This window comes from Rattus norvegicus, chromosome 6 (assembly GCF_036323735.1).
Source record: "Rattus norvegicus strain BN/NHsdMcwi chromosome 6, GRCr8, whole genome shotgun sequence".
NCBI classification, from domain to species: Eukaryota; Metazoa; Chordata; class Mammalia; order Rodentia; family Muridae; genus Rattus; species Rattus norvegicus.
Window position 1 is genome coordinate 125,651,793 of NC_086024.1, and position 26,599 is coordinate 125,678,391.

Here is a 26,599-nt window from a genome sequence, read left to right on the forward strand (position 1 = left end):
ATACTGCTTCCAGAGCAACACAGGAAATTCTAGCTTGCTAATTCTCACACCAATTCCAGAAGGAAGTTACGATACATATTTGCAAACGGCAAATGAAATCCTCATCTATGTCAGTGTGCTGTTATTTACTTCTAGAAGGACCAGAAAATGGTCCTGTTTTTCTATGGCAGTATATGCCGGGACTTTCCCAAAGATCATAAACAATGGGCCAAGTAGGAAAGGACTCAGAAAACACTTATGGGAAATGAGAGGGTTTAGTAACTAGAGGGGTACGCCCTTAATATATGGGCTTCCCACCGGGAAGTGTCCCTAGAAATAAAATTCTTTCCTTTTTATCTTTTCCTACTATCAGCTTCCATAACTGCCCCTGGTCAACCCAGACCCGAGCATTCTTGAGAACTAAGCACAAATCAGGGCCCACGTGACAACATGGTTGGATGCATGAATAACCACGGAGTGTGGAATAGAGGTGTACAAAGTTCTTCATGCTGGGGTAGGGGCGAGGGTACCAGAGAAAGACGCTAAAGGAAACGCCACCACAAAGAGAACTAGAGTCAAAACAATTACTTGTAAGTCCAAACTATGCTGCCTCAACGCCTAAGAAATGTCCTCATAGAAAGTCTGACAGCAATGGCCACTCACCTAAGATGAGATGAAGCTTGGTCTCTGTCTGGAAAGCATAGTGCAACGTCACCAGAAATGGCGACTGTCTAATGTGCTCCAGAACCTGCCGTTCTGTCCTCGTATGCTCCGTAGTTTTAGCCTTCTGAACGATTGTTGCTTTTTTTAAAACTTTCATGGCATACAGCTTTCCAGCATCATGGCCGCTTATTTTACGAACTAGAAATACTTTCCCATAAGCTGAAAAAGAAAAAAAGAAAAAAATTTCCCATAAGCTGAAGAAAAGGAAAAAATTAAAATGCTACATTGGCAGAATAGTATTTTATGGAAATAAAATTATTGCCCCCAGCCAACACATACAGACAACTCATTCAAGGGAAAAGCATGTTGGTGCTATTTCAAATAGTTCTTTGATAATTTCTTTAGCCTTTGTCCAAACACATTTCTAGCTCTAGCCCCAGTATTTACATAACAGCCACTGCTCATGAAGTTCTGCTTTCGCTTCAGATGCTAATTCTCGCCTCAATATTTTTAGGTCTGAGAAACTGTTATTATGGTCAGTTGACCAGTCTGACTCAGGAACAAGTAGGACATTTTAGACATCAGATAAAACACTGAAGTATATAGGTATATATTGGCCACTGGATTTTGCTTACTTACTTATGTACCTTCCTTCCTTCCTTCCTTCTTTCCTTCCTTCCTTCCTTCCTTCTTTCCTTTCTTTTTTCCTGAAAGGCTCTCAGTATGTGCCTGGCCTTGACCTTATATCCTTCTACCTAAGCCTCCTAATGTTTGAGATTCTAGTCTCCAGGAGGTTTTTTTTTTCCCTTTTCATGTTCATGTATGCATATTTGCATGTATGTGAACATGCTTGTTTGCATGAATATGGAGGTTAAAAGTTGATGTTAGGAATCATTATTAATTGTTGTTCCAGACAACAATTGAGGCAGACTCAATCAAATCTAGAGCTCACCAATATGGCTAGTTTTGTTCACCAGTTTGCTCTGAGAATCCTCTGTCCACCTCCCAATCTTGCTGGACTTACAGGCAGGTCACAAAGCCAACCAATCATTTTGTAGATTCTGGAGATTCAAACTCAGGCCCTCACACTTGCATGGTAAGCACTTTAACCATTGAGCCATTGAGCCATTGAGCCATTGAGCCATCTCCCCAGTACTCCAAGACAGTTAATACAAGTCTAATCATACAGATAAACAAAGTACTTCCAGTATTCGTTTCTCTACATCTATTCTTTTAGAACCAATGCAATATAAAGACATTATATAAAACAAAGGAGTGTTTTACACTTAACAAACATTAAAATACCCAGAACTGAAGGCAGTATAGGCAGAAACCCCTTTAAATCTCTAGGCAGAAATGATTTGCGGATTCCTGGGTCAATCTCATCATGTGTTTCATAATTAAAGACTGTGGTAGGCACAATCCTGTATATGGTACTGCTTCTCCAGGTTGAAGAATTAGCCCTGTGGGTAAAGCAGCTTCCCTGAATATATTATATTTCCTCAAGGAAGATTAGAAGGGGGAGGAAGAAGGAGCAGGAAAAGAGATAAAGGAGGAGAAAGGCGTTGAATTCAATGTGTCTTAGAATGGTTATGATCAATTCCATTTCAGGAGTTTAATGCTTTAAGGAGACCACTTTGAGTTGGGGTCAGTTTTGATCCAGATCTACTATTACCTTGATACAACTCCCTGTATTTAGCCCATAATTCTATTATCATCTACCTACTAGAGTAAGAAAGCTTTATGGAAAAGGCTCCACAATCTGATTCAGTTCAGTTAAAAACTAGATCAGTTAAAAACTAGATCAGCACCAAGATTCAATTCACCAACACTTGATATGCCATGGATTGATGCTAAACTAGACTAATCCTGAGGGAAAGATTCCAATCCTTGAGATGGAATAGCCCATCACACCCTTCTATGTACTGACTCACTTAATCCTCACCACAGCCAGTGAAGTGGGACTTTCAGGTATTCTATTTCAGAGATAAAGAAATAAGTTCGTAATAATTAATGAAACAGCCCAAAAGACTTGATCGAGAGGAAAGATAAACAAATGAATAAGTGTGTGGAGAAGAGTTAGTCCCATTCCAGTCTATAGCCTAAGTTGGCAAAAGAGTCTTCCCTCCCCAGGATACAGCTCACAGCCCAAGAAAAGAGCTCCATTCTATGGCTTCCCCCTTGCTCCCTACTTCTCTTTCTCCCTCTTCGAAGTTCCCAGGATAATTTTGGTGCCAGTTTCAAGAGAGAAAAATAGAATAATTAAAGCAGCAGCAGCTGCTGCCACCCTTCAAATCCAAGTAGTGTGACTTCCAGAATCATTCCATCGGTAAACGAATAAAAAATCAAATTCTTCCTGAATGCTAGGAACCTGACTTTCTAGATTATAATAAAACCAGTGCTATAAAACGTTTAGCATATTCTGAAGAAAAGTTTGTGTTGTACTTATGTGTGATAATTATAGGTTGAGATCTCAGAAAGGCTGCAGTGAATGAAAAAAGAAAATTACAACTTTCAGGATCTAACAAATCAACCTGAAGAATGAAGCTAGAACAGCATATTTTGTACAGCAGCAATGAAACCAAGATAGAAGCCACTCTAATGAGATATATGTCTTCCAGCAGAAGAAGGTGCTATATAATCTGGGGAGGAAGTAAAGTCCTATTCAGGCAATCTCGGTGCTTCCATATACCATACATACATACATACATACATACATACATACATACATACATACATACATACATAGGCCATACCACCAACTTATATTCTCCCAGATGCCAATCTCTAGAATTTTATAATGCTGGAAATTATGTAATCTATCTCGCATCTGAAAAGTAATCCTTTTGTGTAACTGAAACATCTTCCTAGTACACCACATTTGTCTGTAACAAAACAAAACAAAAGAATGTGGATCCTGTGAGAGACTCAGGCTATAAGCACCTAAAACCGAGTACTTTGATCCTTTAAACACATAAACTCTTTCAGTCCTTAGAATATCGTCCTAAGAGGTTCTGGTAATTATCTTAATTTATAGTGGAGAAAACTCAAGTACTTAGTCATGAATGATCACACTTGCCCATTCAGCCCAACTTCTAGGTGCTTACTCTTAGTTCTGCTTCTGCTGATAACCTTAAAATGAGTGATCTCATCAGTAAATAGTAAGATCTCAACATAAAACTAGATACATTAAATATAATAGAAAGTGGGAAACTGCCTTGAACTCATTGGCACAGGAGACAAATTCCTGAACAGAACACCAACAGTTCAAGCACTAAGATCAACAATTCATAAATGGGACCTCACGAAACTGAAAAGCTTCTGTAAGGCAACAGACACCATCAAAAGGACAAAACGGCAGCCTATAGAATGGGAAAAGATCTTCAACAAACCTACATCTGACAGAGAGCTACCAACAAACCAAATAATCTTATTTAAAAATGGGGTACAGAACAGAGAATTCTCAAAAGAGGAATCTCTCTAATGGCTGGGAAGCACTTAAAGAGATATTCGCTGTCCTTAGTCGTCAGGGAAGTGAAAATCAGATTGACTCTGACATTCCACCTTATACCTGTCAGAACGGCCAAGATCAAAAATGCAAGTGTGATGGTTTGGACACACATGGCCCAGTGAGTGGCACTATTAGGTGTGGCCCTGTTGGAATAGGTATGGCCTAGTTAGAGTAGGTGTGCCACTGTGGGCGTGGGCTTTAAGACCCTAATCCTAGCTGCCTGGAAGCCAGTCTTCCACTAGCAGCCTTCAGATGAAGATGCAGAGCTCTCAGCTCCTCCTGCACCTTACCTGCCTGGATGCTGCCATGTTCCTGCCTTGATGATAGTGGACTGAACCTCTGAACCTGTGAGCCAGCCCCAATTAAATGTTGTCTTTACACAAGTTGCCTTGGTCATGGTGTCTGTTCATAGCAATTAAAACCCTAATTAAGGCATCAAGTGACAGCACAGGCTGGTGAAGATGGAAAGGGAAACTCCTTCGATTGATATTCAGAGTGCAAGCTTGTTTGGAAATCAATTTGACAGTTTCTCAGAAAACTGGGAAAAGTTCTACCCTGGGACCCAGCTAGACTACTCTTGGCATATAACTAAAAGATGTTCCACTATACCAGATGGACACTTGGTCAACTATGTTCATAGCAGCTTTATTCTTAATAGCCAAAAACTGGAAACAACCTAGATGTCCCTCAACTGAAGAATGGATAAAGAAAATGTGATATATCTACACAAAGGAATACTATTCAGCTATTAATAACAAAGATAATCCTGAAATTTTCAGGTAAATGGATGTAACTAGAAAATATCATTCTGAGAGAGGTAACATAGACCCAGAAAGTCAGACTTGATATGTACTCACTTAGAAGTGGATATTAGCTGTAAAGTACAAGATAACCATGATACAATCTACACACCAAAGAAGCTAAGTAAGGAGAGGCCAAGGGAAGCTGTCTGAATTTCAATCAGAAGGGGAAATAAAATAGACATTGAAGGTGGATAGAGAGAGGGAACTGGGTAGGATAGGGGTGGGGATCAGATATAGGGCCAGGGGGTGCAGAGGAAGGCTGAGAAAGAGAATGGAAATCAGTGGAGGGCATCTCTAGGTCAAACTGGAGATCTGGGGCAGGGGTGGCTACAGGGAGTCTCTGGGTGTGACCCTAGCTGAGACTCCTAAGAGCTGGGGATATGGAGACTGAAGTGGTTACCTCATGTAGCCAGGTAGGACTTCCAGTAGAGGGAGGGGGCCACCAACTCACCCACAAAACCTTTGACCCAAAAATATGTTCTGCCAACAAGATGTGCAGGGATAAAATGGAGCAGAGAGGCAGGGAGTGGCCAACTTGAGCCCACCCCATGAGAGAGCCAACTCCTGACACTGTTAATGATATCTGCTGTGCTTGCAGACAGGAGCCTAGCACAACTGTCTTCTGAGAGGCTTCATCCAGCAGCTGACGGAAGCAGATGCAGAGACCCTCAGCCAACATTAGGCAGAGCTTGGGAAGTCTTGTGTTAGGAGTGAGGGGTAGGACTGAGGGGGCCAGAGGGGTCAAGGACACCACATCAAGACCAACAGAATCAACTAACCTGGACCCATGGAGGCTCACAGAAACTAAACCAACCAAAGACTATGCATGGGCTGGACCTAGGCCTCCTACACATTCGTAGCAGATGTGAAGGTTGGTCTTCATGTGGGCCCCCAAACAGTTGGAGCAAGGGCTATCTCTGACCCTGTTGTCTACCTATGGATCCCCTTCCCCTAGCTGGGCTGCCTTGTCTGGCCTTAGTGGGAGAGGACATACTTAGTCCTGCTTCGACTTGGTGTGCCAGGACAGGTTGGTACCCATGGGGTATCCTCCCCCTTCTCTGAGAAGGGGAAGGGGAAAGGGAAGAAGGAGCATGTAAGGGTGGGACTGAGAGGAGAGGGAGGAGGGAATCTTGGATTGGGATGTAAAGTGAATAAATTTTTTAAAAAGGAAAACAAGAGAGGAAATAAGAATATTCTTGTAGTCCACCTATACATGTATAAATTCTCCATGTGTTGAATACTTAGTTGCTAACTAATGGCTCTATTCTGGGAGGTGGTAGGGACTATCTGGAAGAAGTTTGCAGGTTATGATTACCTGGTTCCTTATTCTTTGCTTCCTTTTGCTATCAGGAGATTGGTCTCTGTCACGTGTTTGTTCAACCATGATGCTCTAACTCCCCCACAAAGGCCCAAAAATCAGCAAAGGCAAGGACTAGGGAATCAACTAAGCCCCCAAACCTCAGAAACTGTAAGCCAAGCAAACAACTGCTCCCTTACATTGTTTAGGAGATATTTTAGTCACAGCTACAGAAAGTTAAGTAACAAAGGGACAATCAAATGTAGTTGAAGGCATGTAAACTTTTAATTTTTATTCACATGCATTATTTTGAGTGAAGCATTCACAGGTCATAAAAGGTTAAGGGTCATAGTTCAGAAAGTCTCTGGCTTATGTCCTTCCTTAAGTCACTCAGCCTGTGCATGCTACTCTCACTGGGATTTCAATGTGAAAACCACCCTGAGACCCATTTCCTGTCACTCAATTTCTCTAATGCTCTTTAAAACTATACACTGCACAAACCTCTTATTATTTAAGCTCATATCAAACTACTGCTTTTTTTGAACAGCAGAAATTCTAAGTGACTTGCACTTAGAATTCCCAAGACTGGCATCTGTCTCTAAGTGCACTGCATAATCAACACCTGTGCTACTTCCCTCCTGCTTTCCACCTGTCACAGACACTTGCTGCCCTACAGGAGCATACATTTTGTATATGCTGTTCTGTAGTTGCACTATCATTAAATATTACATAAACCACAGAAAGTGAATATAAAAAAATAGGCTGATTGTTCTGAACAGATAGTTAAAAGTAAGACACTTAAAAAAAGAAACTTCTAAAATATTAGTTGTAGGTGAAACGACGGAAAGGCCAGAACAAAACTAAATCCAAGACACCTCTGTAGTTGGATTACTTCAAACACATCTAAGCTCTCATTACACTTGAAATAACCTGAAGCTGTTACTTTCAGATGAATCAGTACAAGCATGACTCTTCAGCCAATTAAACCATTATGAGCCAGTTCTCAAAATCATAGGCCTACAGCTAAATGTTGGCAGCAGATGTGTTTGGGTAAATCTTAAGTGAAAAGAGTTCCAAGACATGCACAGAACTATCCTTCTTTAATGACTCCAGCCTTTTTGACTAACTGCAAGTCTCAATCGTGTCAAACAAGAGCCTGTCTACTAACTAAAGGATCACACTATTGCTGAAATGCAATCCCCTCCTCAGTTGGATTATTAGAATCTTTTAAACAGAGCAGGCACAACCACCTTTCAAGTTAGGTTTCCTAGCTTGCCTCATCCATGACCTGATAAATACATATTTTGTGCTGTCAACTAACTTTAAAAAAACACCCTCTGCGTTCATACATTCACAATGTCTATTCCACATTGACACTGACAGCACCTTTAGCAGAGCCCAGAAGTTCTGAGTTAGCTGGCTCGTGCCTCTCCCCGATCCTTCCCACCCTGACACTGGCCGACTTCTGAAGATGCTGCTTCAGTCCTTTTCTGACTTCCCAGGCAAGCACAGCTCTTCTTATTTAGTACTCTTATAACCCAAGGCATTCCTTTCACAAAAATGATCATAAATGTCTTTTTACATTTAATTCTATAATTACTTCATTGACTTTTCACTACTCGATGAAATAACAAAATCCCAGATGAGATATGACTTTATTTACTTTCTCATTAGCAAATAGCTCTGGAACTCACACATGACAGATAGAAATGCAATGCTAAGTTCAGGGGGAGTGGGAAAGAACACGAGAGAAAGAACTGTCCAGAGTGTTACCGAAGTATCTGTTAATGACTTTGACTTAAAGTTAAAACTGGGTCTTTAATAGAAGAATCTTGTGATTTAATCTGTAGGACAGAGCAATGGCTGGCCAATTCCCTTTTGGGAAGGGTAATGGACTATCATGAAGTAATCTTTAATTCTGGTGTTAAATCTGAGTTCCTGCTACATTCTATGATGAAAGTGAGTTCAGGAAACTTCACTGCTACCATTGTAGAACCAGAAAATATCATGACACAGTGATATCGAATGTAGCCTCTGCTTATAATCTGCCACAACTGTAATCACAAGGTCTGGCCACACACCCTTCTCACATGCTGTTCAACTTGGAAAAGAGATGCTTTTCCACAAACAAGGGCCTGGCACAAGCTCCACCTCTAAGTCTCATCCACCCACCCATGCCCACCTGCTTCCCTGCTGTCCTGCTGCTCTTAGGCTGCTGTGGTAAAGATATCCTGAGACCACAGCGGAGGAAGAGAGAAAGGTTCATGCTGGCTCACATGTCAAAGCAGTCCATCATGGTGGGGAAGCAAGGCAGCAGGAGCCTGAAGCAGCTGACCACCTTGCACTCACACCCACCTCTCAGATTATCAAGTAGATTATCAAGTAGAAAATTAGTGCTGACTGTTACACCTCTTGACCTTGGTCCTTCAACACAGCAGGACTGGAGGCAAAAAAGAAATACAGTCCTTGAACTGAAATTTTCAGATGTCACCTTTAAAAATTAGGATCCTTACTGGATAGCTTCATTCTCTCCTGCATGTACACAGCAAGTTAACAGGGCAGTGACACATCAGAACCACTGTAAAATCACTGCTGCTGGAAAGGATGTTTACACAAGTGGCTTCACATCAGTGTTACTGCAGTACAGTTTGTACAAAGAAGCAAGGTTCAGCTAAAAAAAAATTCAACCAATTTTGTACTTCTAAAGACTCATGGGGAGAATCCAGTAAGACTTTAGAGCTACAAACCCCTTACACTGTGCATCCTAGAAAAGGTCTAAAACCTACTCTGCAGCACCACAGCTGAGTTGGTAAAGAAAAGCTTTAGGAACCAGAAGCCCACCGAGATGCCTCAGCAGGATGGGTGTTTACCACCAACCCTGGGGGCTGGAGCTCAATCCTTGGGGCCTACAAGATAGGAGGAGAAAAGTGAGTCCTTCAAGTTGTCTCTAGCTTAGACAGTGGGTGCCATGGCGTGCATTTACCTACCCCACCACCACCACACACAGATTAATATAACAAAAAATTTAAATGCTTTAGTGATTTGAGGTTTAACCTGTCACTTTTACACTTCTCTTACGGTTATTATCTACGTGGGAGGAGCATGCACAGGTCTTGATGTGTGTGTAGAGGTCAGAGGGTGATTTGCAGCTTCAGTTCTCTCTTCCAGCATGTGGTTCCTGAAGATTGAACTTGGGCTTGCAGGAACTGCCTCTATGCTGTGCAGCCCTTCCCGTCACCTTTATAATAATTATTTTTATTTAATCTTATGTAGATGGGTGTTTTGCCTGCAATTATGTCTGTGTATCCTATGTGTGCCTGATGCCCATGGAGGCCAGAGGAGGGCTCCAGATTCCTTGGAAAGGAGTTATAGATGGGTGTGAGCCAACATGTGAGTGCTAAGAATTAAACCTAGATCCTGGAAAAGCAGCAAGAGTTCTTAACTGCTGAACTCTCTCTCCAGCCCCTCTGTCACTTAAAAAACAAACAAACAAAAAACTGTATGTAGTGTTTCCAAGAGTCTCTTTGTTTTGCCAAAGATGCCATTCTCGTTATTTAATGTTCATGATATAGAAGCCATTTGCTAACTTCAGTTCTTGTTAAAAGTCTGTCCATTAGTGTTTGTATAAACATTGTGCTGTGTATTGGTAGTGAATGATTGTATCAATGTAGTAGGTCTTCAAAGCACTGAGAAGTCAAAGTAAGGGGTTGGGGATTTAGCTCAGTGGTAGAGCGATTGCCTAGCAAGCACAAGGTCCCCAGCTCCGGAAAAAAAAGAAAGAGAAGTCAAAGTAATATCAAGCACACTAAAATCAATTCATGAAACTTCCATTTCCTCTTTTTATACACACACATGTATGTGTGTGTGTATCTGAATGTGAATAAATCTGAGCCCAAGGGAGGAAGGAGGGAGGAGAGGCAGGGAAGACGTGAAGAAGAAGTCTAGTGTCAGACTATACTGATTTACAGCCTAGATCTGTATCTGTAGTCTACTAAATGTGATGTTAGAAAATATTTAATATACCTGTCTCTCAGCTTTCACTTGGATTAGAAGCAACTCTCATATTATATAGTCTGGAAATTAAGTAAGTTACATAGGAGAGGACTTAGCAGATTAAAAACCAGTGTTAACTATTAGTGAAAAAATTATGTGTATGGACAAAATAATACTGAGTTTCAACACAAAAATATACTTACTTCTTGCTATATAGATCACACCAAAAAATAAACGACAACAAAAAACAACCAACCAAACAAACAAACAAACACAACTTGAAAGTCTCATCAAGTCCCCAAAACAAACCAGGGTATTGCCACTACTGTTGGGTATTCATAATTAGATGCTAAGACCCTCTGCTGAAGGTACCACATGCTTTGGTCATAGGATAGAAAGAAATCAAGCTGGAACTATGCTGGAACTGTGCCATCCCTGCTGTCCAGCCCTGTTGGTGTCAGAAAGTGCTATGCTGGCTGCTGGGAGTGGAGGCTGTCACCAACAGTATTAGTTAGCTGTGGACCTTGCATGCTAACACTACGGTACTGACCAAGTCAATTACAGGGATATCCAAACACTTTCCGGCTGCATTTGAGGCACACTACACACATCTGGTATTACAAACGTGGTCAAAAGCCCCACAGCTGAAGAAGTCACAGGACCTAGTGTAGAAGCTCCTGCTATTTATTGCTTTGCTAAATGAACATCAAAGTGACTTCTAAATATTTATGTCCATGACCAAATTCAGTACTATTTTCAGCCTTGGTCAGAGAAGTTTTTATTTTACAGTGCCTGGTAAATACTGTAGGGATCATTAATTGGTCAGTGTGCTGAAAATAAGTGACTGGTGAATGCTCAGCTATAAATAAACATTGATATTACCACCTCTAAAACAGGACATTATGGAAACGAGAACAGAAAGAATGTTAAGGGCCAGAAGGAGTACTGTGGAATGCAGACTTCCTGGTGTCTATCACATGGTCTTCACACTCTCGATTCATGGCAGATATGATTATCTGAACAAGACTGGACTTATCAACATCTTGCCAAAGAGAAAGGGAGGAACTCATGAGGCCCCCAAGTTCCCTCCCTGAGGATCTAAAGACAGCTAATGATTACTAGGGGAAGCTGACACATTTTCTTCAGCTAGTGAAGCCACAAATAAGGTGCTATTTCTTGTACTTGGTCCCAAATAATTTGAAAATTCAAAGAGTCTTTGTCCAAGTGAAAGAGAAGGAGAGGGAGGGAGGGGGAGAAAGAAATTGGGGGAAAAAAAAAGAAACCAGTATGTTTTACTCTGAGCTTTAATAAGATCCTTTGGGAATCAATTCCATGGATAAGTTTTTCCAAGTTAAAGCTAGAAAAAAATAATCCATGTATTTGATTCCCAAAGGATCTTATTAAAAAGAAGCTTCCAATGAGAAGCAAGAAATCAAAAATGGCATATTCATAAATAACATTCACATGTTCTTAATAATCAAGATATTTTAACTGCTATAGTTGATGAGCATTTGCAAGGATGCAGATGAGAGCCATGAGCCCCAGTCCCTAGCTTGGTGCAGGAGCTACCTTGATTTCTAATGAGATACCAGTTCCTATCTACATGCCCCATTTTCTATTTCTATCTCACCTTCATCCAACCAGCCTTCAGTCAGCAAATAACACGGGCACTGAAAGCCTGCTTCCCTCTTGCTGACAGAGCCTGGTAAGGCCATCCCCTGAGAGGCTTTGCCAGCACCTGACCAATACAGATGCAGATACTCACAGCCAACCATCAGACTGAGCCTGAGGACCCCAATGGAAGAGCTAGGGGGAGACTAAAAGAACTGAAGGGAATTGTAACCCCATAGGAAGAACAGTATCAACTATCTAATGGGACTAGCCAGAGCTCCTAAGGACTAAACCAAAGAGTACACATGGAGGGAGCCAGAACTCCAGATACATATGTAGCAGAGGATGCCTTATCTGACATCAGTGGGAGGGGGGTGATGCCCCAGCATAGGGGGATGCTAGAGGGGTGAGGCAGGAGTGGGTGAGTGGGTAGAGAGCACCCTCATAGAGGCAAAGGGTAGGAGGAGGGGGAACAAGATGGGGGGTTGTGGAGGGATAATCGGGAAGGGGGATATCATTGGAAATGTAAATGAGTAAAATGGTTAATAAATAAAAAGTCTGCTTCCTCTTTCTGATCCATGAGTTCAAGCTAAATGTAGACTATTAAGACACAAGCTTGCTTGGGCTCATCCCATCCACCACTCTTCTCTCACTCTTGCTCTCCTGAAGCACTCTCAGAGTAAACCTATATACTCAAACCCCACCCTGGGTTCTCTGCAGCTACGGTGATTTCCTATGGCATCAATAACAAAAATTGTTAGTTATACTGCAGAGGCAAGGTATTTCCATACTTTTCATATGGTACAAAACACATCATAAACAACCTCTAGGAATTACATACACACTGTAGGTTTACTATGCACGCACGCACACACACACACACACACACACACACACACACACACAGCATATCCTGATGGAGTTTTCAGAATCTGGGGCCACTGGGTTAAGACATAGTACAGAGTACATTATGTAGGTGGCTCACTGAATTTAGGGTAAGCAACCCAAAAACAGTCTACCACATATATCATTACTTCCACAGTACAACTGGTAAGATCTGTTGGTGGTTAATTGATATCCACATAAGAAAAAAAGAATTTTTTAAGGAGAGCCCCAGGGAAGGGGATAGGAAGAGATGGTCCTGCTCACTAGACATTACTGGGGATGAAGTCTAGCTTCCACACTTAGCCTCATTTCAAGGTTTCACAAACCTTATTATTACATGAAGGTCTGTTTCATTATATTGTGAGCTTTCAGTATAATGTATCTTTAAAAAAAAAATCAACTACTATATTCCCAGCACCCCAAACAATTAATGCCAATGAATGAGTCTAACAAGTAACAGGAGTGAACCGAAAATTTTCAGTTAGAAAAATTGTATGATCTGATTTGTGCTCTAGAAAAGTAAGTCTCACTTGCTATGGACAATGGACTATCAAGAGACAACTTGACCCCAAGTGCTGTGGTGACTCTAGGTCCCTGTCTCTGAACTCCCTCTAAGGTTCACATGTCAGTACTGGGAAGAAAAAGAGATGCTTCCTGGCGCAAGAGAACCGGGGAGCTGAATGTATCAGGTGATCTGAGCATTTCAGGCTCCTGTGTGTGTGTGTGTGTGTGTGTGTGTGTGTGTGTGTGTGTGTGTGTGTGTGTGTGTGTGTACAATATTTTATAAATGAAATGCTTGTAAGTTGAAAAATTTTTAAGGTTTATTTATTTTATGTATTTTATGTACACTGTAGCTGTCTTCAGACACACCAGAAGAGGGCATCAGATCCCATTACAGATGGTTGTGAGCCACCATGTACACACACACACACACACACACACACACACACACACACATATGTAACATAGAATGTGTCTGCTAGTCCACAACACACCCTTGGAGATTGCACTGTACTTCACAACTCCAACTGTTGAATAGTTAGGAAAAAAAGATAAAGAATGCATTCTTTTCATTTGACATGTTATTCTTAAGGCAACATTCAAACCAATGTCTTAAAAATGCTAATAAAATTTCAACTTGGGCTGGAGAGATGGCTCAGTGGTTAAGAGCACCCGACTGCTCTTCCAGAGGTCCTGAGTGCAATTCCCAGCAACCACATGGTGGCTCACAACCATCTGTAATGGGATCTGATGCCCTCTTCTGGTGTGTCTGAAGGCAGCTACAGTGTACATAAAATACATAAAATAAATAAACCTTAAAAATTTTTCAACTTACAAGCATTTCATTTATAAAATATTGTTCACAGTTGAATTTTATTAGAAATACTACTTGAGTAAAAATGCTAGCAAAGTAAGCAATTATATGAAATAACTAATAACGTCTCCTGAAATGGAAGATCTAAATAATTTTATTTTTCCAACTTGGAATACAATGTCCCTATGTATTTGTGACTCCATAACTAACCTCTGAGAAATGACAGGCACTCTACCACCCTATTGCACACACAGCCTAAGGGCCATGTTTCAGACTTCAGGAACAGCTAGAGGAGAAGACAATAAGAGAAGAGTACAATTTATCTCAGTTTCTAGATTGTGAAAGTAATCAGCAGATTAGTGACAGACTAAAGAAATCTCAAAAAGAAATGGGGCTGGGGATTTAGCTCAGTGGTAGAGCGCTTACCTAGGAAGCGCAAGGCCCTGGGTTCGGTCCCCAGCTCCGAAAAAAAAAAAGAACCAAAAAAAAAAAAAAAAGAAATAAATCAACCCTCCAAGTAAAGATTTAAGAATATCACATGAATTTAAATGTAAGATTTAAAAAAAAAATGAAACAGTAGAACTTGGACCAGTCTTATAGAGCAGGCCTATAGTACACATACTCAGTCAGATCCCAAGTTCAAGGTCACCTTAGACTAAACACTGACTTCAAGGCCAGCCTGTGTAACTCAGTGAGCTCGTACCTCAAAGCAGAAAGTTAAAAGAAGGCTGGTAGTGTAGCTCGGGGGTGCAGCAGCTGTCTACCATGCACAAGATCCCTAGGTTCAATCAGCAGGAAAAGAACAAAATAGCAGACCCTCTGAATGTTCAAACATTCAGCAATACCACATTTAAGCTATCTGATGAACAGAATTGTTCTAGTTCAGAATATATATAAATTAATTTGTAAGAAAGGAGTTTTACTTCCCAAGAAAAACCTTATATGACACATAAAGACACATGATGAAGTTCTTCTATTATTCTAAGTGGTGCTGGAAAAATTATCTTTTTGAAAAGGTAATAAAACGGAAAGATTAGTGGTGAAATTTTGAATAAAAATTGATTTTATTATATTCATAATGAAAGTGTCCACCTACTCCATTTAGTCATCAAAACTTTGATTTTAAATTCAGAAATGTCTATAATGACATTTCTTAAGAGCCCCACTGTTAGAGAAAGAGTGAAAGGCAGCATCTGCGGCTAACAAAAGACCCAGTAAGGCAGCAAAAGAACATGAAACGGAGATGGATGGACAAGTTCAACAGGACAATGACACACTTCCTCACCCTGAGAGCCTGCCAGGCCTGTGAGCAAAATACCCAAAGGCAAGGGGGACACTAGTCAATGATCAGATGTGCTCACAGAAGCCCTGGGTATGTTTCTGCAAACACTAGACAAGAGTCCCACATGTGAAATGGCTTCTGGTTTCTCCTCTTGCACTCCCCTGGCATGCTGTGGGAATCAAGGTATTAGTATCCTGAGGAAATGAGTGGGAGGAAAGAACCTCTTTCTATTCTGAGTTCGTAAAACTTAGAATTATCTTTAAGACCTGGTAATAACTTGTTCTTAAAACTGTACCAAGCAGCTTCCCACTGGGAAGCTTTTTACTTACTGACCACTTTGATGGTTATAGGACCATGTAGATTTTCTAGTCTCGTTTTTGATGTAAGTTTGGTAATTTGTTTGTTTAAGACAGGGTTTCTCTACTGTCTTAGAACAAGATATGTAGACCAGGCTGGCCTCACTCACACTCCGAGATCCAACTGCCTCTGCCTCCAGAGTGCTAGGATTAAGGGAGTGCGCTACCACACCCAGCAGTTTGATAATTTATACACTTAAGATTCACATGCACTATATAGCTTATAGCTCACAGACCATGAGTTCCTGCCACCTCTGAAATCATAATTTAATCACACAAATGAGACGTTGTGGTTTTATAAAGTAATACTGCTTATATTTCATTTCCTCTTAATCCTTTTGTATCTCAGAAACTCTCCAGGCACAGTTCTTCTTGCCCCTAATAGCTCATTCTTTACAAAGTTTTCGTGAGGAACTATTGGTGCAAAACATATCCAGTGTTTGTATGTTTAAAGTGTCTATTTGGGACTGGAAAGACAGCTCAGTGTACAGTGTTTGCTGTCCCAAGTATGGGGATCTGGACTCAACCCCAGAACTTACATAAAAAAGCAAAGCATGGTTACATGCAGCACGTTTGTTCTGGGAAGGCAGAGAGGAAATTCCTGGGGCTTGCTAGCCAGCCAGCCTCCTTCCTTAGTGAGTCCCTCCACACCAGCAAGAGATCTGCCTCAAAACACATGTGGGCTGGAGCTAAGGAGCTACAACACACACACACCTACATGCTCACACACACATGTTCATGTGCATGCACATACATACATACATGCATACATACATACATAATCTATTTTGTCCAGAACAGTTCAGCTACAGACATAATTCTAGATGGACAGTCATTTCACTGTAGAATCTGCAAAGATCTTTCTATGGCTCCTGTTGAAGACCATGATTATGATTGAGTTAAACTGATTATGGCCCACACAATCCACTGACCGAACCTCCTGAGGCTGGTGGAGATCAGGAAGCCCGTGGGGATCTGACCTAGGTTCTCTGCAGATATGTTATTGATGAGTAGCTTGGGTTCTTGTAGGAATCCTAACAGTGGGAAGGGAGATGGCTCTGACTCTTGCCTACTTTTCTCCTAACTGGGTTGCCCCATCCAGCCTTGAAATGATGTTATGTGTCTGGTCTTATCAAAGCTTGATACACCATGTTTGGTTGATGTCCCTGGGAGGTCTACTCTTTTCTAAGGGGAAGCAGAGGGGAATGGGAGGGAGGGGGTGAGAGAGGGGAGGAGAAACTGTGGTCGGGATGTAATATATGAGAAAAAAATTTTAAAAGAAAAATAACAATCATTATTTTCAAAAAGTATCTCATTGCTGTTTTTGGGATATCTCTAAGCCCTTATGTTCAACCGGCTTCCTTATTTATTTACAGAAGAATTTCTTTTTACTTGTCTGCTGAGGATTTACTTTGTTTCCTAATTCTCAGAATACTCAGCTGTCATCCTTTGAACAGGTCTCTCCTCATTCTGTTATCCCTCCTGTGACTCTTGGACAGACAATTGTTACATCTTTGCTTGAACCCCACTTTTCATATACGTTCATTTCCCACCATTATATAATCTGCATCTTTTTCTCAAGTCTGTCTTCCAAATCATTCATTCTCTTTACCTTTATCTCACCTTCAAGTTAACAATTTAGTTTTTATCCTTTGAATAATTTTTTCCATTTATAATTGTAGTACTGGTTAAATAATTAGTATTCTGCTGATCTATACCTTAAAGAGTCCTTTAGAAAATTTATTTAAATGTATGTGTGTGGGGGAACAGAGGTTGTGTGAGTGTGTCTGTCCATTTGTACATAAGAGTCCAGAGAGGGTATAAATCCCCTGGAGCTGGGAGTACAGACAGTTTGGGACCCAATGTAGGTGCTAGGAACTGAACTTGGGTACAATGAGAGATGAAAATATGCATAGTAGTTTTCCTTAGCATGTCTTGTTCATTGACTCATTCTTTTTTATTTTCTCTCTTTTGATATAGCTTAAGCTGACCCTGAAATCGTAGTCTTCCTCTCCTCATTTCCCAAGTGCCAGAGAGTATGTTTTCCTTTTAAAAAGATTTATGCATATGAGTATTCTGCCTGCACGTACATATTTATATGTACTGTGTGGCCTTGTACCCAAGGAAATCAGAAGGGGGCATCTCTGCAAGTGCAGGTATGGATGGTGGTAAGCCACCATAAGAAATGCTGGGGACTAAACCTGGGCCCTCTGTAAGAGGACAAGAACTGCTGAGCCATCTCTCCAAACCTACTTCTGTTCTTATTACTACAGTCAAAAACCTCTGAGATGTTGACGAAAAAATATAGCTCCAAGTCATCTGAAAGAATAACTTTTGTTCTTGCTGATGTTTTCATTTGTTTGTTGTCTGTCTTTTGAGACAGGGTCCTATCTATGTAACCCTGGCTGCCCTGCAATTAATTATGTAGACCAGGCTAGTGTTGAACTCAGAGATCTACCGTACCCTGCTCCCCAAGTGTTGGAATTAAAAGTGTACACCACCATACCATGCTTAAAAAACAGCTTTAGTACTACACTATTGTATTGCATAGTAACCACAGTTAAAGATAATAGTGTGTTGTCTATTCAATATTGCTACCACATCTTCTATAAAAGGTGAACATGTTAGACTATTATCTTTAGTAAGTCTGTGCACAATGTATAAATAAATGAAAACATTATATTCTATCCCATAAAAATACATTTTCCAACTGAAATGAGTTACTAAAATAACCATAAGCATTTACATCAGGCCTCAAATCTAAAATAAATAACCTGTATCTATGTTGCTTTGTTATTTCCATTCTCTCCAGCCTATTGCCTTGTTCCTGGATGTCTGCAATGGTTATAGTACTATCTTTACCTATAGAACTTTCTCTAGAACTTCCTTTAATATCTATGTAAAGGCTTGAAAGATGGTTCAGTCTGTAAAGTGCCCACAAGCAGAAAGCCTAAGTTCAAATCCCCAAACATATAAAATCTGGGTGCAGCAGCACTGGTCTGCATCCTCAGTGCAGGGGGCAAAAATAGGCTCATTGGGGAGAGCATAGTTGAAGTTCCAGGCTTAGCAAGAGGTTGGTTTAGAAAAAAAAAAAGAAAAAGTGAGAATGGTTGGAAGGCATCTCATGGCAACTAATGGCTGGCACACACAGGCACACACCTGTGCACATACCCACACAAATGCACAGACACTCCTCTACATAGAAAGGGATGTGCGAAGAGTGCATTCCTCCTGAGAGGATTAATGTTTTCTTTTTCTATAAAATACTAAGTTGGATTCCTGTATGACTTTAGCTATTACATAGCATATATTGTGGAGACTGCTCTAGCTGAGCATGCTCAGAGGACTTGCATTTCTCGAGCCAATGCTGAGCCAGAAAGTTTCTTTTTCACCCTTTGGCAGGCTGATTTTTTTCTTCTTTTAATGAGCAGTGGTATCTCTCCTGTGCCTTAGATATATCTACCATACCAAGCATGCAAATTGCAAATGTAAGAACTAGTTCACTTTCCTGGAGACTTCCCAGCAAAACTTCTGTCTTCAGGGAGCTTGTTTAGTTCTTTACATCCTTGCTCCCATTTACTCTTCTGAGTCTAAGGGTCTTCCTTATTCTTGTCAGTTAACCTATGCAGTCAGTGGCAGACCTAGTTTTTAAAATATATTTTATCTGGCACTTTGGGAATTTAATAAAAGGGGTTTTCAGAACATCTTAGCTGTCATCTAACCTAAAAGAGAAAATAAAGTATCTCTTCATTTCTGCTAGAACATTCCGCCATATATAAAACTGCCATATCAAGAAACAGAATTAATTTTACAAGCCTTGCTACATGCTAAAAAATGTGACATGAAGACTAATATTTCATCTCCATAGAATGTTTTTAAAAGTTCAGTAGATGTCAGAAGTCATCTATTACCACTGACTTAAGTGTCAGGTAGCTTTATCCATATCTGGAATAAAACGTGACCTCGGTATAAAGGTTTTCCTGCAAGTTTCTTTTTGAAGTAACTGGTATACTTCTACTGAAGTAAGATGGAAAGTAACTGAACTGATGAAAGCAGAGGTTAAGCTATGTAAACAGTTTCTTTTGGCTAATTATGCTAATTATGCTAACTCCTGCTTTTACTAAAGAGCTTAACAAAGGCTGACATTTCCAACACTTTAATATGGAAAAATATCTAAATTCTTTTCCAAAACATAATCTCTAAAATACAAAGTAGTCTACTTTCAAATACTCAAGGATCACTACAGAAGTCCTATAACACGAAGCAAATAAACTCGTATTTATTCCTCCAGTATTTACTGGGAAGCTATATGTGCAAGGCATGACAAATTAACCAGAGGTTAATATGAGGGGGATGGATGGATGCTGTGGCCTATGGGCTCTTTTACTGAGCCTGGCTACACTTCTGAGAGACTGCTCAGCTGGCTACTGGGCAATCCTGCATCGTATCCATCTTAATGTGCTCAAGGTGAATTACCAAACGGTCACCTGCATCAAAACCGAAGGGAAGTTTAGAGAAGTTTAGACAAGTTGAGGACTTTGACTCACACTACCCTGCACAGACTTCTTTGTGCATCAAGCATTAGAAGGAGCTGAGAGATGGCTGTCAAACATTTTAGTGCATGTGTGTGTTGCACACATTAAGGTCAGAAGACAACGTTCAGTTCTCTTTCCACACATGTATTCAGGTGGTCATCTTGGCAGCAAGTACCTTTATCCACCAAGCCATCTCGCTGGCCTCAGTCACTTTTTAAACTGCTAATGGGTTCCAGCTTTTACTAATACCAGGAGGTGAGCTGTGCTTAGAAAATTCCAACATTTTTTAAAAGCTTTTGCCTTCTGAAAAAGGTTGAAAAGCATGAAGGATTGGTATGAAATTTCACCAAATTGTGATGTACACCTCATCTTTATGATATCCATGTAACTGCTTGAAGAATAAGTACATTTTTCCTAAGAACTATAGGGAGTAAGAACTATTTGCAGATGCTGCCTGTTGGTAAGTTGCTCTGTTTGAAGTAGTGCTAATGACCTATGAGATCGATTAGATTCATCTGAAACCTAAGAATTCTGTGCCTGTGAGTTATAATGCAGTGTGTTCTGTGTCAAGTACAACATGAAATAATACTATTTTATTCTTTAAATAAGTTTGCTATAAGTCTAAAAGTTATAAGGAATTAATTATCTTGTAATTTAGGCAAGAAAAAAATGGTTCTCACTGTATTTTTTTCTCCATCTTTATTAAATTGGGTATTTCTTATTTACATTTCAATTGTTATCCTTTCCTGGTTTCAAGGTCAACATCCCCCTAGCCCCTCCCCCTCCCCTTCTATATGGGTGTTCCCCTCCCCATCCTCCCCCCATTACCACCCTCCCCGAAACAATCCCGTTCACTGGGGGTTCAGTCTTGGCAGGATCAAGGGCTTCCCCTTCCACTGGTGCTCTTACTAGGCTATTCATTGCTACCTATGAGGTTGGAGCCCAGGGTCAGTCCAAGTATAGTCTTTGGGTAGTGGCTTAGTCCCTGGAAGCTCTGGTTGGTTGACATTGTTGTTCATATGGGGTCTCAAGCCCCTTCAAGCTCTTTCAGTCCTTTCTCTGAATCCTTCAACGGGGGTCCCATTCTCAGTTCCATGGTTTGCTGCTGGCATACGCCTCTGTGTTTGCTGTATTCTGGCTGTGTCTCTCGGGAGAGATCTACATCCGGTTCCTGTCAGCCTGTACTTCAAAGTTTACTAAAGACATTCTCCTGACATTGTCCTAACTGTCCCATATGTTAGTTGGCATGTTCCTTGGTGTATTTTGGAGTTGATCCCTGAATCTCTTAGATGGTTAGGGCTTAGGAATTAATTTAAAGGTGCCTGAATACATGGTACTACAGTTTGAATAAGCAGTGTCCCCACCTGGTCCCCAAATTATGAGACTGTTTTGTAAGGTTTAGGACCATTAAAAGATGAGGTCCAGCGGAAAGACATGAGTCCCTGGGGGATGGATCCTGAGGATCATAGTCTCTCCTAAGTATCTGGCAAAGCACTTGCTCCCTACTTTCTTCTCCAAAAAGATGTAAGCAGGCTGCCTGTCTCATGCTCCTGCCACCATGAACACCATTATGCCTTCTCACCATGATACAATTAAGTAAAATAAACCTTCCTCCCTCTACCTAATAATCTGCCAGGTAACTGATCAGAGCCACAGGAAAGTCATGACTACAAATGGCGAATAGAGACTGAGACAACTTTTATGGAATAATAATGTTTCCTAGTGATGAGTTGATTAAGCTTAATCATCAAGATAAAACACTCAGTTTAAACCAAGCAGCACTGATGTTCATGTTACCCAAAAGGAAATCTACTAATTATTATTTTTTAAACATATGAAGCTCTATAAAACTCATCAACCTTAGAGTACTCATTAAATAATAGTTAATGAATGCAAAGAGGTTAGAAAACTAGCAGTGTTAGATGAGTGAAGTTTCAGTATTTTACTATGAGTGAGTATTTTTTAAATTTCCATCTTAGTTCTCATGGAGGAAGTAAATGGATATCTCTGAGTTTGAGGCCAGCCAGGTCTACAATGGCAAGTTCCAAGCCAGCAAAGGATTAAAAACAAAAAAGCAGATGATCGTGATAGGAAATTATAGTTAAGAAAAAATCTCTATATTAAGATCTTTGTATTAAGTATTATATAGTGGACTTCACTTATGAAATATTTTCGTTTTCCTGCAAATAAAATAAAGGCAGTGATGAATGGGGAGATATTTATCCAAAGCCTATGTTCCTGAAATAGCAATAAATAGGAAAAAGGTGTGCCAGGGCTACTGAATTCCTGTAACTTAGGCCCCAGCATCGGTCTGTGCCTTCCATTTAAAGATGGCCACACTGGGTTTATCCTGGGGTGCCAAGGGTTTGGGATGTTGGGTTTCAGGTATCAGCAAATGAGCAGGTAAACATCAACTACACATGAATAGACAGAGGCCACAGCCATCTGGGAGTCCGACAAGTTCCCAGTGTCTCCTTGGCTGGAGTCAGACGAATGGGCCGTGGGCTAAGTACCGGGGAGAACTATCCTGGGGCAATGTCCAGCTTCCCTTCACCCGCAATGGGAGAGCTCCTGGTTGCTCTGCTGGCAAACTCTGGCATAGCTGAGAACCTTTGCAAAACATCAATATGCTACAAACTCTCCAACAACATGGACGAAAAGTGAAATTTATACTTGTAATATTTTTCTGCCTCAGATTTCTGATTTACGAATCGTTAAACTCAACCTTCAGTGAACAAACAGAACCACTGTCACATCAAAGACAACTTAAAACTGAGAAAATTTAGGAAGAAATTTACATAATCTTTATGCAAAATATTTAAAATTATGCATGACTTTTTGTAAAACAACTGAAAAATGGACAATAAGTCCACTAATACAATTTAATCACTTGGCCAGGCAACAAAAACTATTGATGGCTTTTTCCTTGAAGATTAACCTAAGTGATTTTACAGGTAGTAGAATGATAAAAATTAGATAACGAATGTTGACAAGGATGTGAAAAACCTGGGACCCTTACACAGTGTTCACGAGAATATAAATGGTGCAGACATTTTGGGAAACAGTCTAGCAGCTCCTCAAGAACTTAAACAGAGTTGCTATTTAAACTGGCACTCTTCTCCTAGGAATATACCCAAGAAACGGAAACCTAGGTTGACATGAAATTCTGAGTCTGATATTCACAGCACTCAAGTTTACAATTCTCAGATAAAGAGTGGGAATAGGGGCTGGGGATTTAGCTCAGTGGTAGAGCGCTTACCTAGGAAGCGCAAGGCCCTGGGTTCGGTCCCCAGCTCCGAAAAAAAGAACAAAAAAAAAAAAAAAGTGGGAATAACTCCAATGATCACTGTCCTAGTCTCACTCCTGCTATGATAAAATACACTACCAAAAAGCTACTTAGGGAAAGGGGCTAATCGCAGCTGACAGTTGCATTCTATCATAGCAGGGCAGTCAGGGCAAGAATGACCAACAGCTAGTCCCACACACCCATGGTCAAAGCAGACAGCAATAGACACATGCTTTTGCTTGCTTATTTCAATGTCTCCACTTTTAAAACAGTTCAGGAACCTCTACTAGGAAATGGTGCCACACACACTGGGCCTGGTCTTCCCACATCAATTAACTTAAGACAACAGACAGCCCACCACCAACCTAAGGCAGATAATGAATGCACTGTTGAGACTCTCGGTCCAGGGGATGACAGGTTTTATCAAGTTGACAAGTAAAGCTAACCTTCACTGTCATGAGCTGATAAGCAGATGAGGGAACTGTGGTAGAGTCCTACAATGAACTCCTGGGCCACAAAGGGAAAGAAGTGCTACCCGCTACAACGTGCTTCAACCCAGAGAGCATTACACTGCATCAAAGAGGCAGTCACCCAAATCCACATAGTATACGAGTCTACTCATAGAAATGTCCAGAATAACGTGCTTCAACCCAGAGAACATTGCACTGCATCTAAAGGCCAGTCACCCAAATCCACATAGTATACGAGTGGATTTGTCCGGAGTAACTTAGTGGTTGTTAGGGACAGAGAGGATGGTAAGCTTACAAAGTAACAGCTAAAGGATTTGAGGTTAAGTAAAAAAGCTCTGAAACCGACTGTGGCTATGGCTGTGCAGCTCTAAATACACTGACGCGCACACTGCATACTTTACATGGGTAAAGCGCATGGTACATGAACCCTATTTCAATTAAGCTGTCACCAAAAGGAAACTATGAAAACACAACACACTCTGCAAGCAGAACTCGACCTGAAAGGTTTTTGACAATATGTTGCAAACACTATTTTTAAGGGAGTCCATTTGCCATGGCTTTGGACTTGCTTTTGGACTTTGAGTAGATAGGTACCTTTGAAACAGGAAACGAAGTTAGGGATAACCAACATCACTTTGATATTTCAAAAAGCACTCTTTCTTGTGGATCAGGTAAGGTAGAGCTAATTTTGTTCCTGAAAAATATACTTCTATAAACGATCCAGAGGTGAGCGGGCTCTGATTTAACACAGACCCTTTCAGGTATCAGAGCCTTAGCTGGTAGGACTACACCGCCAGGCCTGTTCACTGGTACTTATAAAGGCTCTATACCGTATGCTAAATAACTACAGATGGCTATAAAACCTTCGTATGACAGGTCCCAAGGCACGAAAGCTCACCACTGAATTAACTAAAGAGAATTTGTTCATGTGAATACAAACCTATGAGACACCAGAGCAAGGGAAGCGATGATAGAAGCCAGGTTTCTCTCCTGCTGGTGGAGCAACGTCCTACCAGACCCGAAAAATCTATAAAGGCAGGTGCTTAACCTGCGAAGTTAAACTTCAAAGGGAAAGAAAAATGGTCTGTCCTCTAAGGCCTTGCCTCTCCTTCCATGGAAGTGTCCACAGTCTGCTAAGGACAGGACAGGGCTGAGAGTGTCTTCAACAGGACCTGAGAGAGGAGAATAAGAACAGCAAGCTCTCCTGGCTGCGGTAGCTGCAGAGCAGGACATTCCGGGGCCAGGACAGGCCCTCAGTGCATGGCTTAGCTTGTGAACTAAGCAGAGAGGAGCGACAGTGGGGCACTGCACTGCACAGCTCTTCTGAGTACAGGGTCTGCATGCGATGCCTGCAAGACCAGCCCGACTTCTGAGCAACAGTTGAGGCAGAGAATTTTCAAACACACGGGAAACAATAAAGCCCAAAATACAAGGTCACCCAGGCATCATGTCATGTTACTGTTTCAGGATACATCCCAGAGGTTTTCCTCCATGTGAATACAAGTAGGCATTAATATAATTGTTTTTATGATATAATTGTACAGAGTATATTCTCCTCTGTGACTGTTTTTAATTTATGACCTGGAAAAGCGTTCTAAAATGTTAATGAATACAGATCATTTCAATCTTACATAGACGAAGGAATATAAATAGAACTAGGCTTCAATTAGCCAAACTCTTAAGTGTTGGGGTAATGAAGGGAAGGATCCTGACTTATTCACATCACAATGATGTGCTCTGAATTATAAGTCAATCAACATAAATCACTTTATAAGGTGCTGGCATATAATAAGCTTTCTACATATGCTAGACTTCTAAAGACTAATTTATATTCTCAGCACAGAAGATTAAAAAGGCTTTCTTTGTCGCCGGCTTGTTTGTGGGATAAGGTCTTCTTTATATAGCTCAGGCTAGCCTGAGACTCTGTTAATGCTGCCCTGGCTTATATAGCTCAGGCTAGCCTGAGACTCTGTTAATGCTGCCCTGGCTTATATAGCTCAGGCTAGCCTGAGACTCTGTTAATGCTGCCCTGGTATCTCACACACTGGGACTGAACCAGGCAAAAGAGAGTCTTTACTTCTCTTACTGGACTCCTCATGCTTCTAAAACTGTCAACGATTTCTGCATGAAGGATATCAATCCTATGTCACAGAATAACAAGTATTTGTTGTTCTTTAAAAAGGGGAATAAACCTGAGATTTACCTCCAGTTCCTAGGACCTTCAGCAGCTCAAAATTTTCAATTCCCACCTTCTCTGCATGTCCTGTTAAGTTGGCTAAAGAGAAAAGAAAGAAAGAAAATTAAAAGGGTTGGCAACAAGAGAAGTCACTGGGGACTTCTGGGAGTATCAGAAAGTTGTTTCTTAACCTGGGCTTTTTATATGTAATTACTTGTTAAATTGTATGGTTGTATTTTGTATCTTAATTTTAATAAAACCACTGGGTGGTGGCACAAGCATTTAATCTCAGCATTGAGGGTGGGAGATGGGGAGAACACAGATGGATCTCTGAGTTTGAGGCCAACCTGATCTACAGAGTGAGTTCTAGGATAGGCAGGGCTACATAGAAAAACCTCGTCTCAAAGAAGAAAAAAGAAAAGAAAAGAAAAGAAAAG

The 26,599-nt window shown here is 40.8% G+C and overlaps 1 protein-coding gene and 1 pseudogene across 6 annotated transcripts in view; one reads left to right on the forward strand and one right to left on the reverse strand.

The window, feature by feature from the left end:
- Rps6ka5 (ribosomal protein S6 kinase A5) overlaps positions 1–26,599 on the reverse strand; it is a 178,143-nt gene that overhangs the window by 93,359 nt on the left and 58,185 nt on the right. For 4 of the 6 annotated variants that reach the window (NM_001395592.1, XM_017594169.3, XM_063261972.1 and 1 more), the window contains 2 exons: positions 26,190–26,261; positions 643–861 (listed from right to left, as the gene is read on the reverse strand). In NM_001395592.1, coding sequence (NP_001382521.1) covers positions 643–861; positions 26,190–26,261 — 291 coding nt within the window. Of the gene's footprint in view, positions 1–642; positions 862–26,189; positions 26,262–26,599 lie in introns of those variants that run through there. The other 2 variants (XM_006240438.5, XM_039112350.2) reach the window with 2 other exon arrangements.
- Positions 1–26,599, forward strand: part of Pcgf5l1 (polycomb group ring finger 5 like 1) — a 45,808-nt pseudogene that overhangs the window by 5,804 nt on the left and 13,405 nt on the right.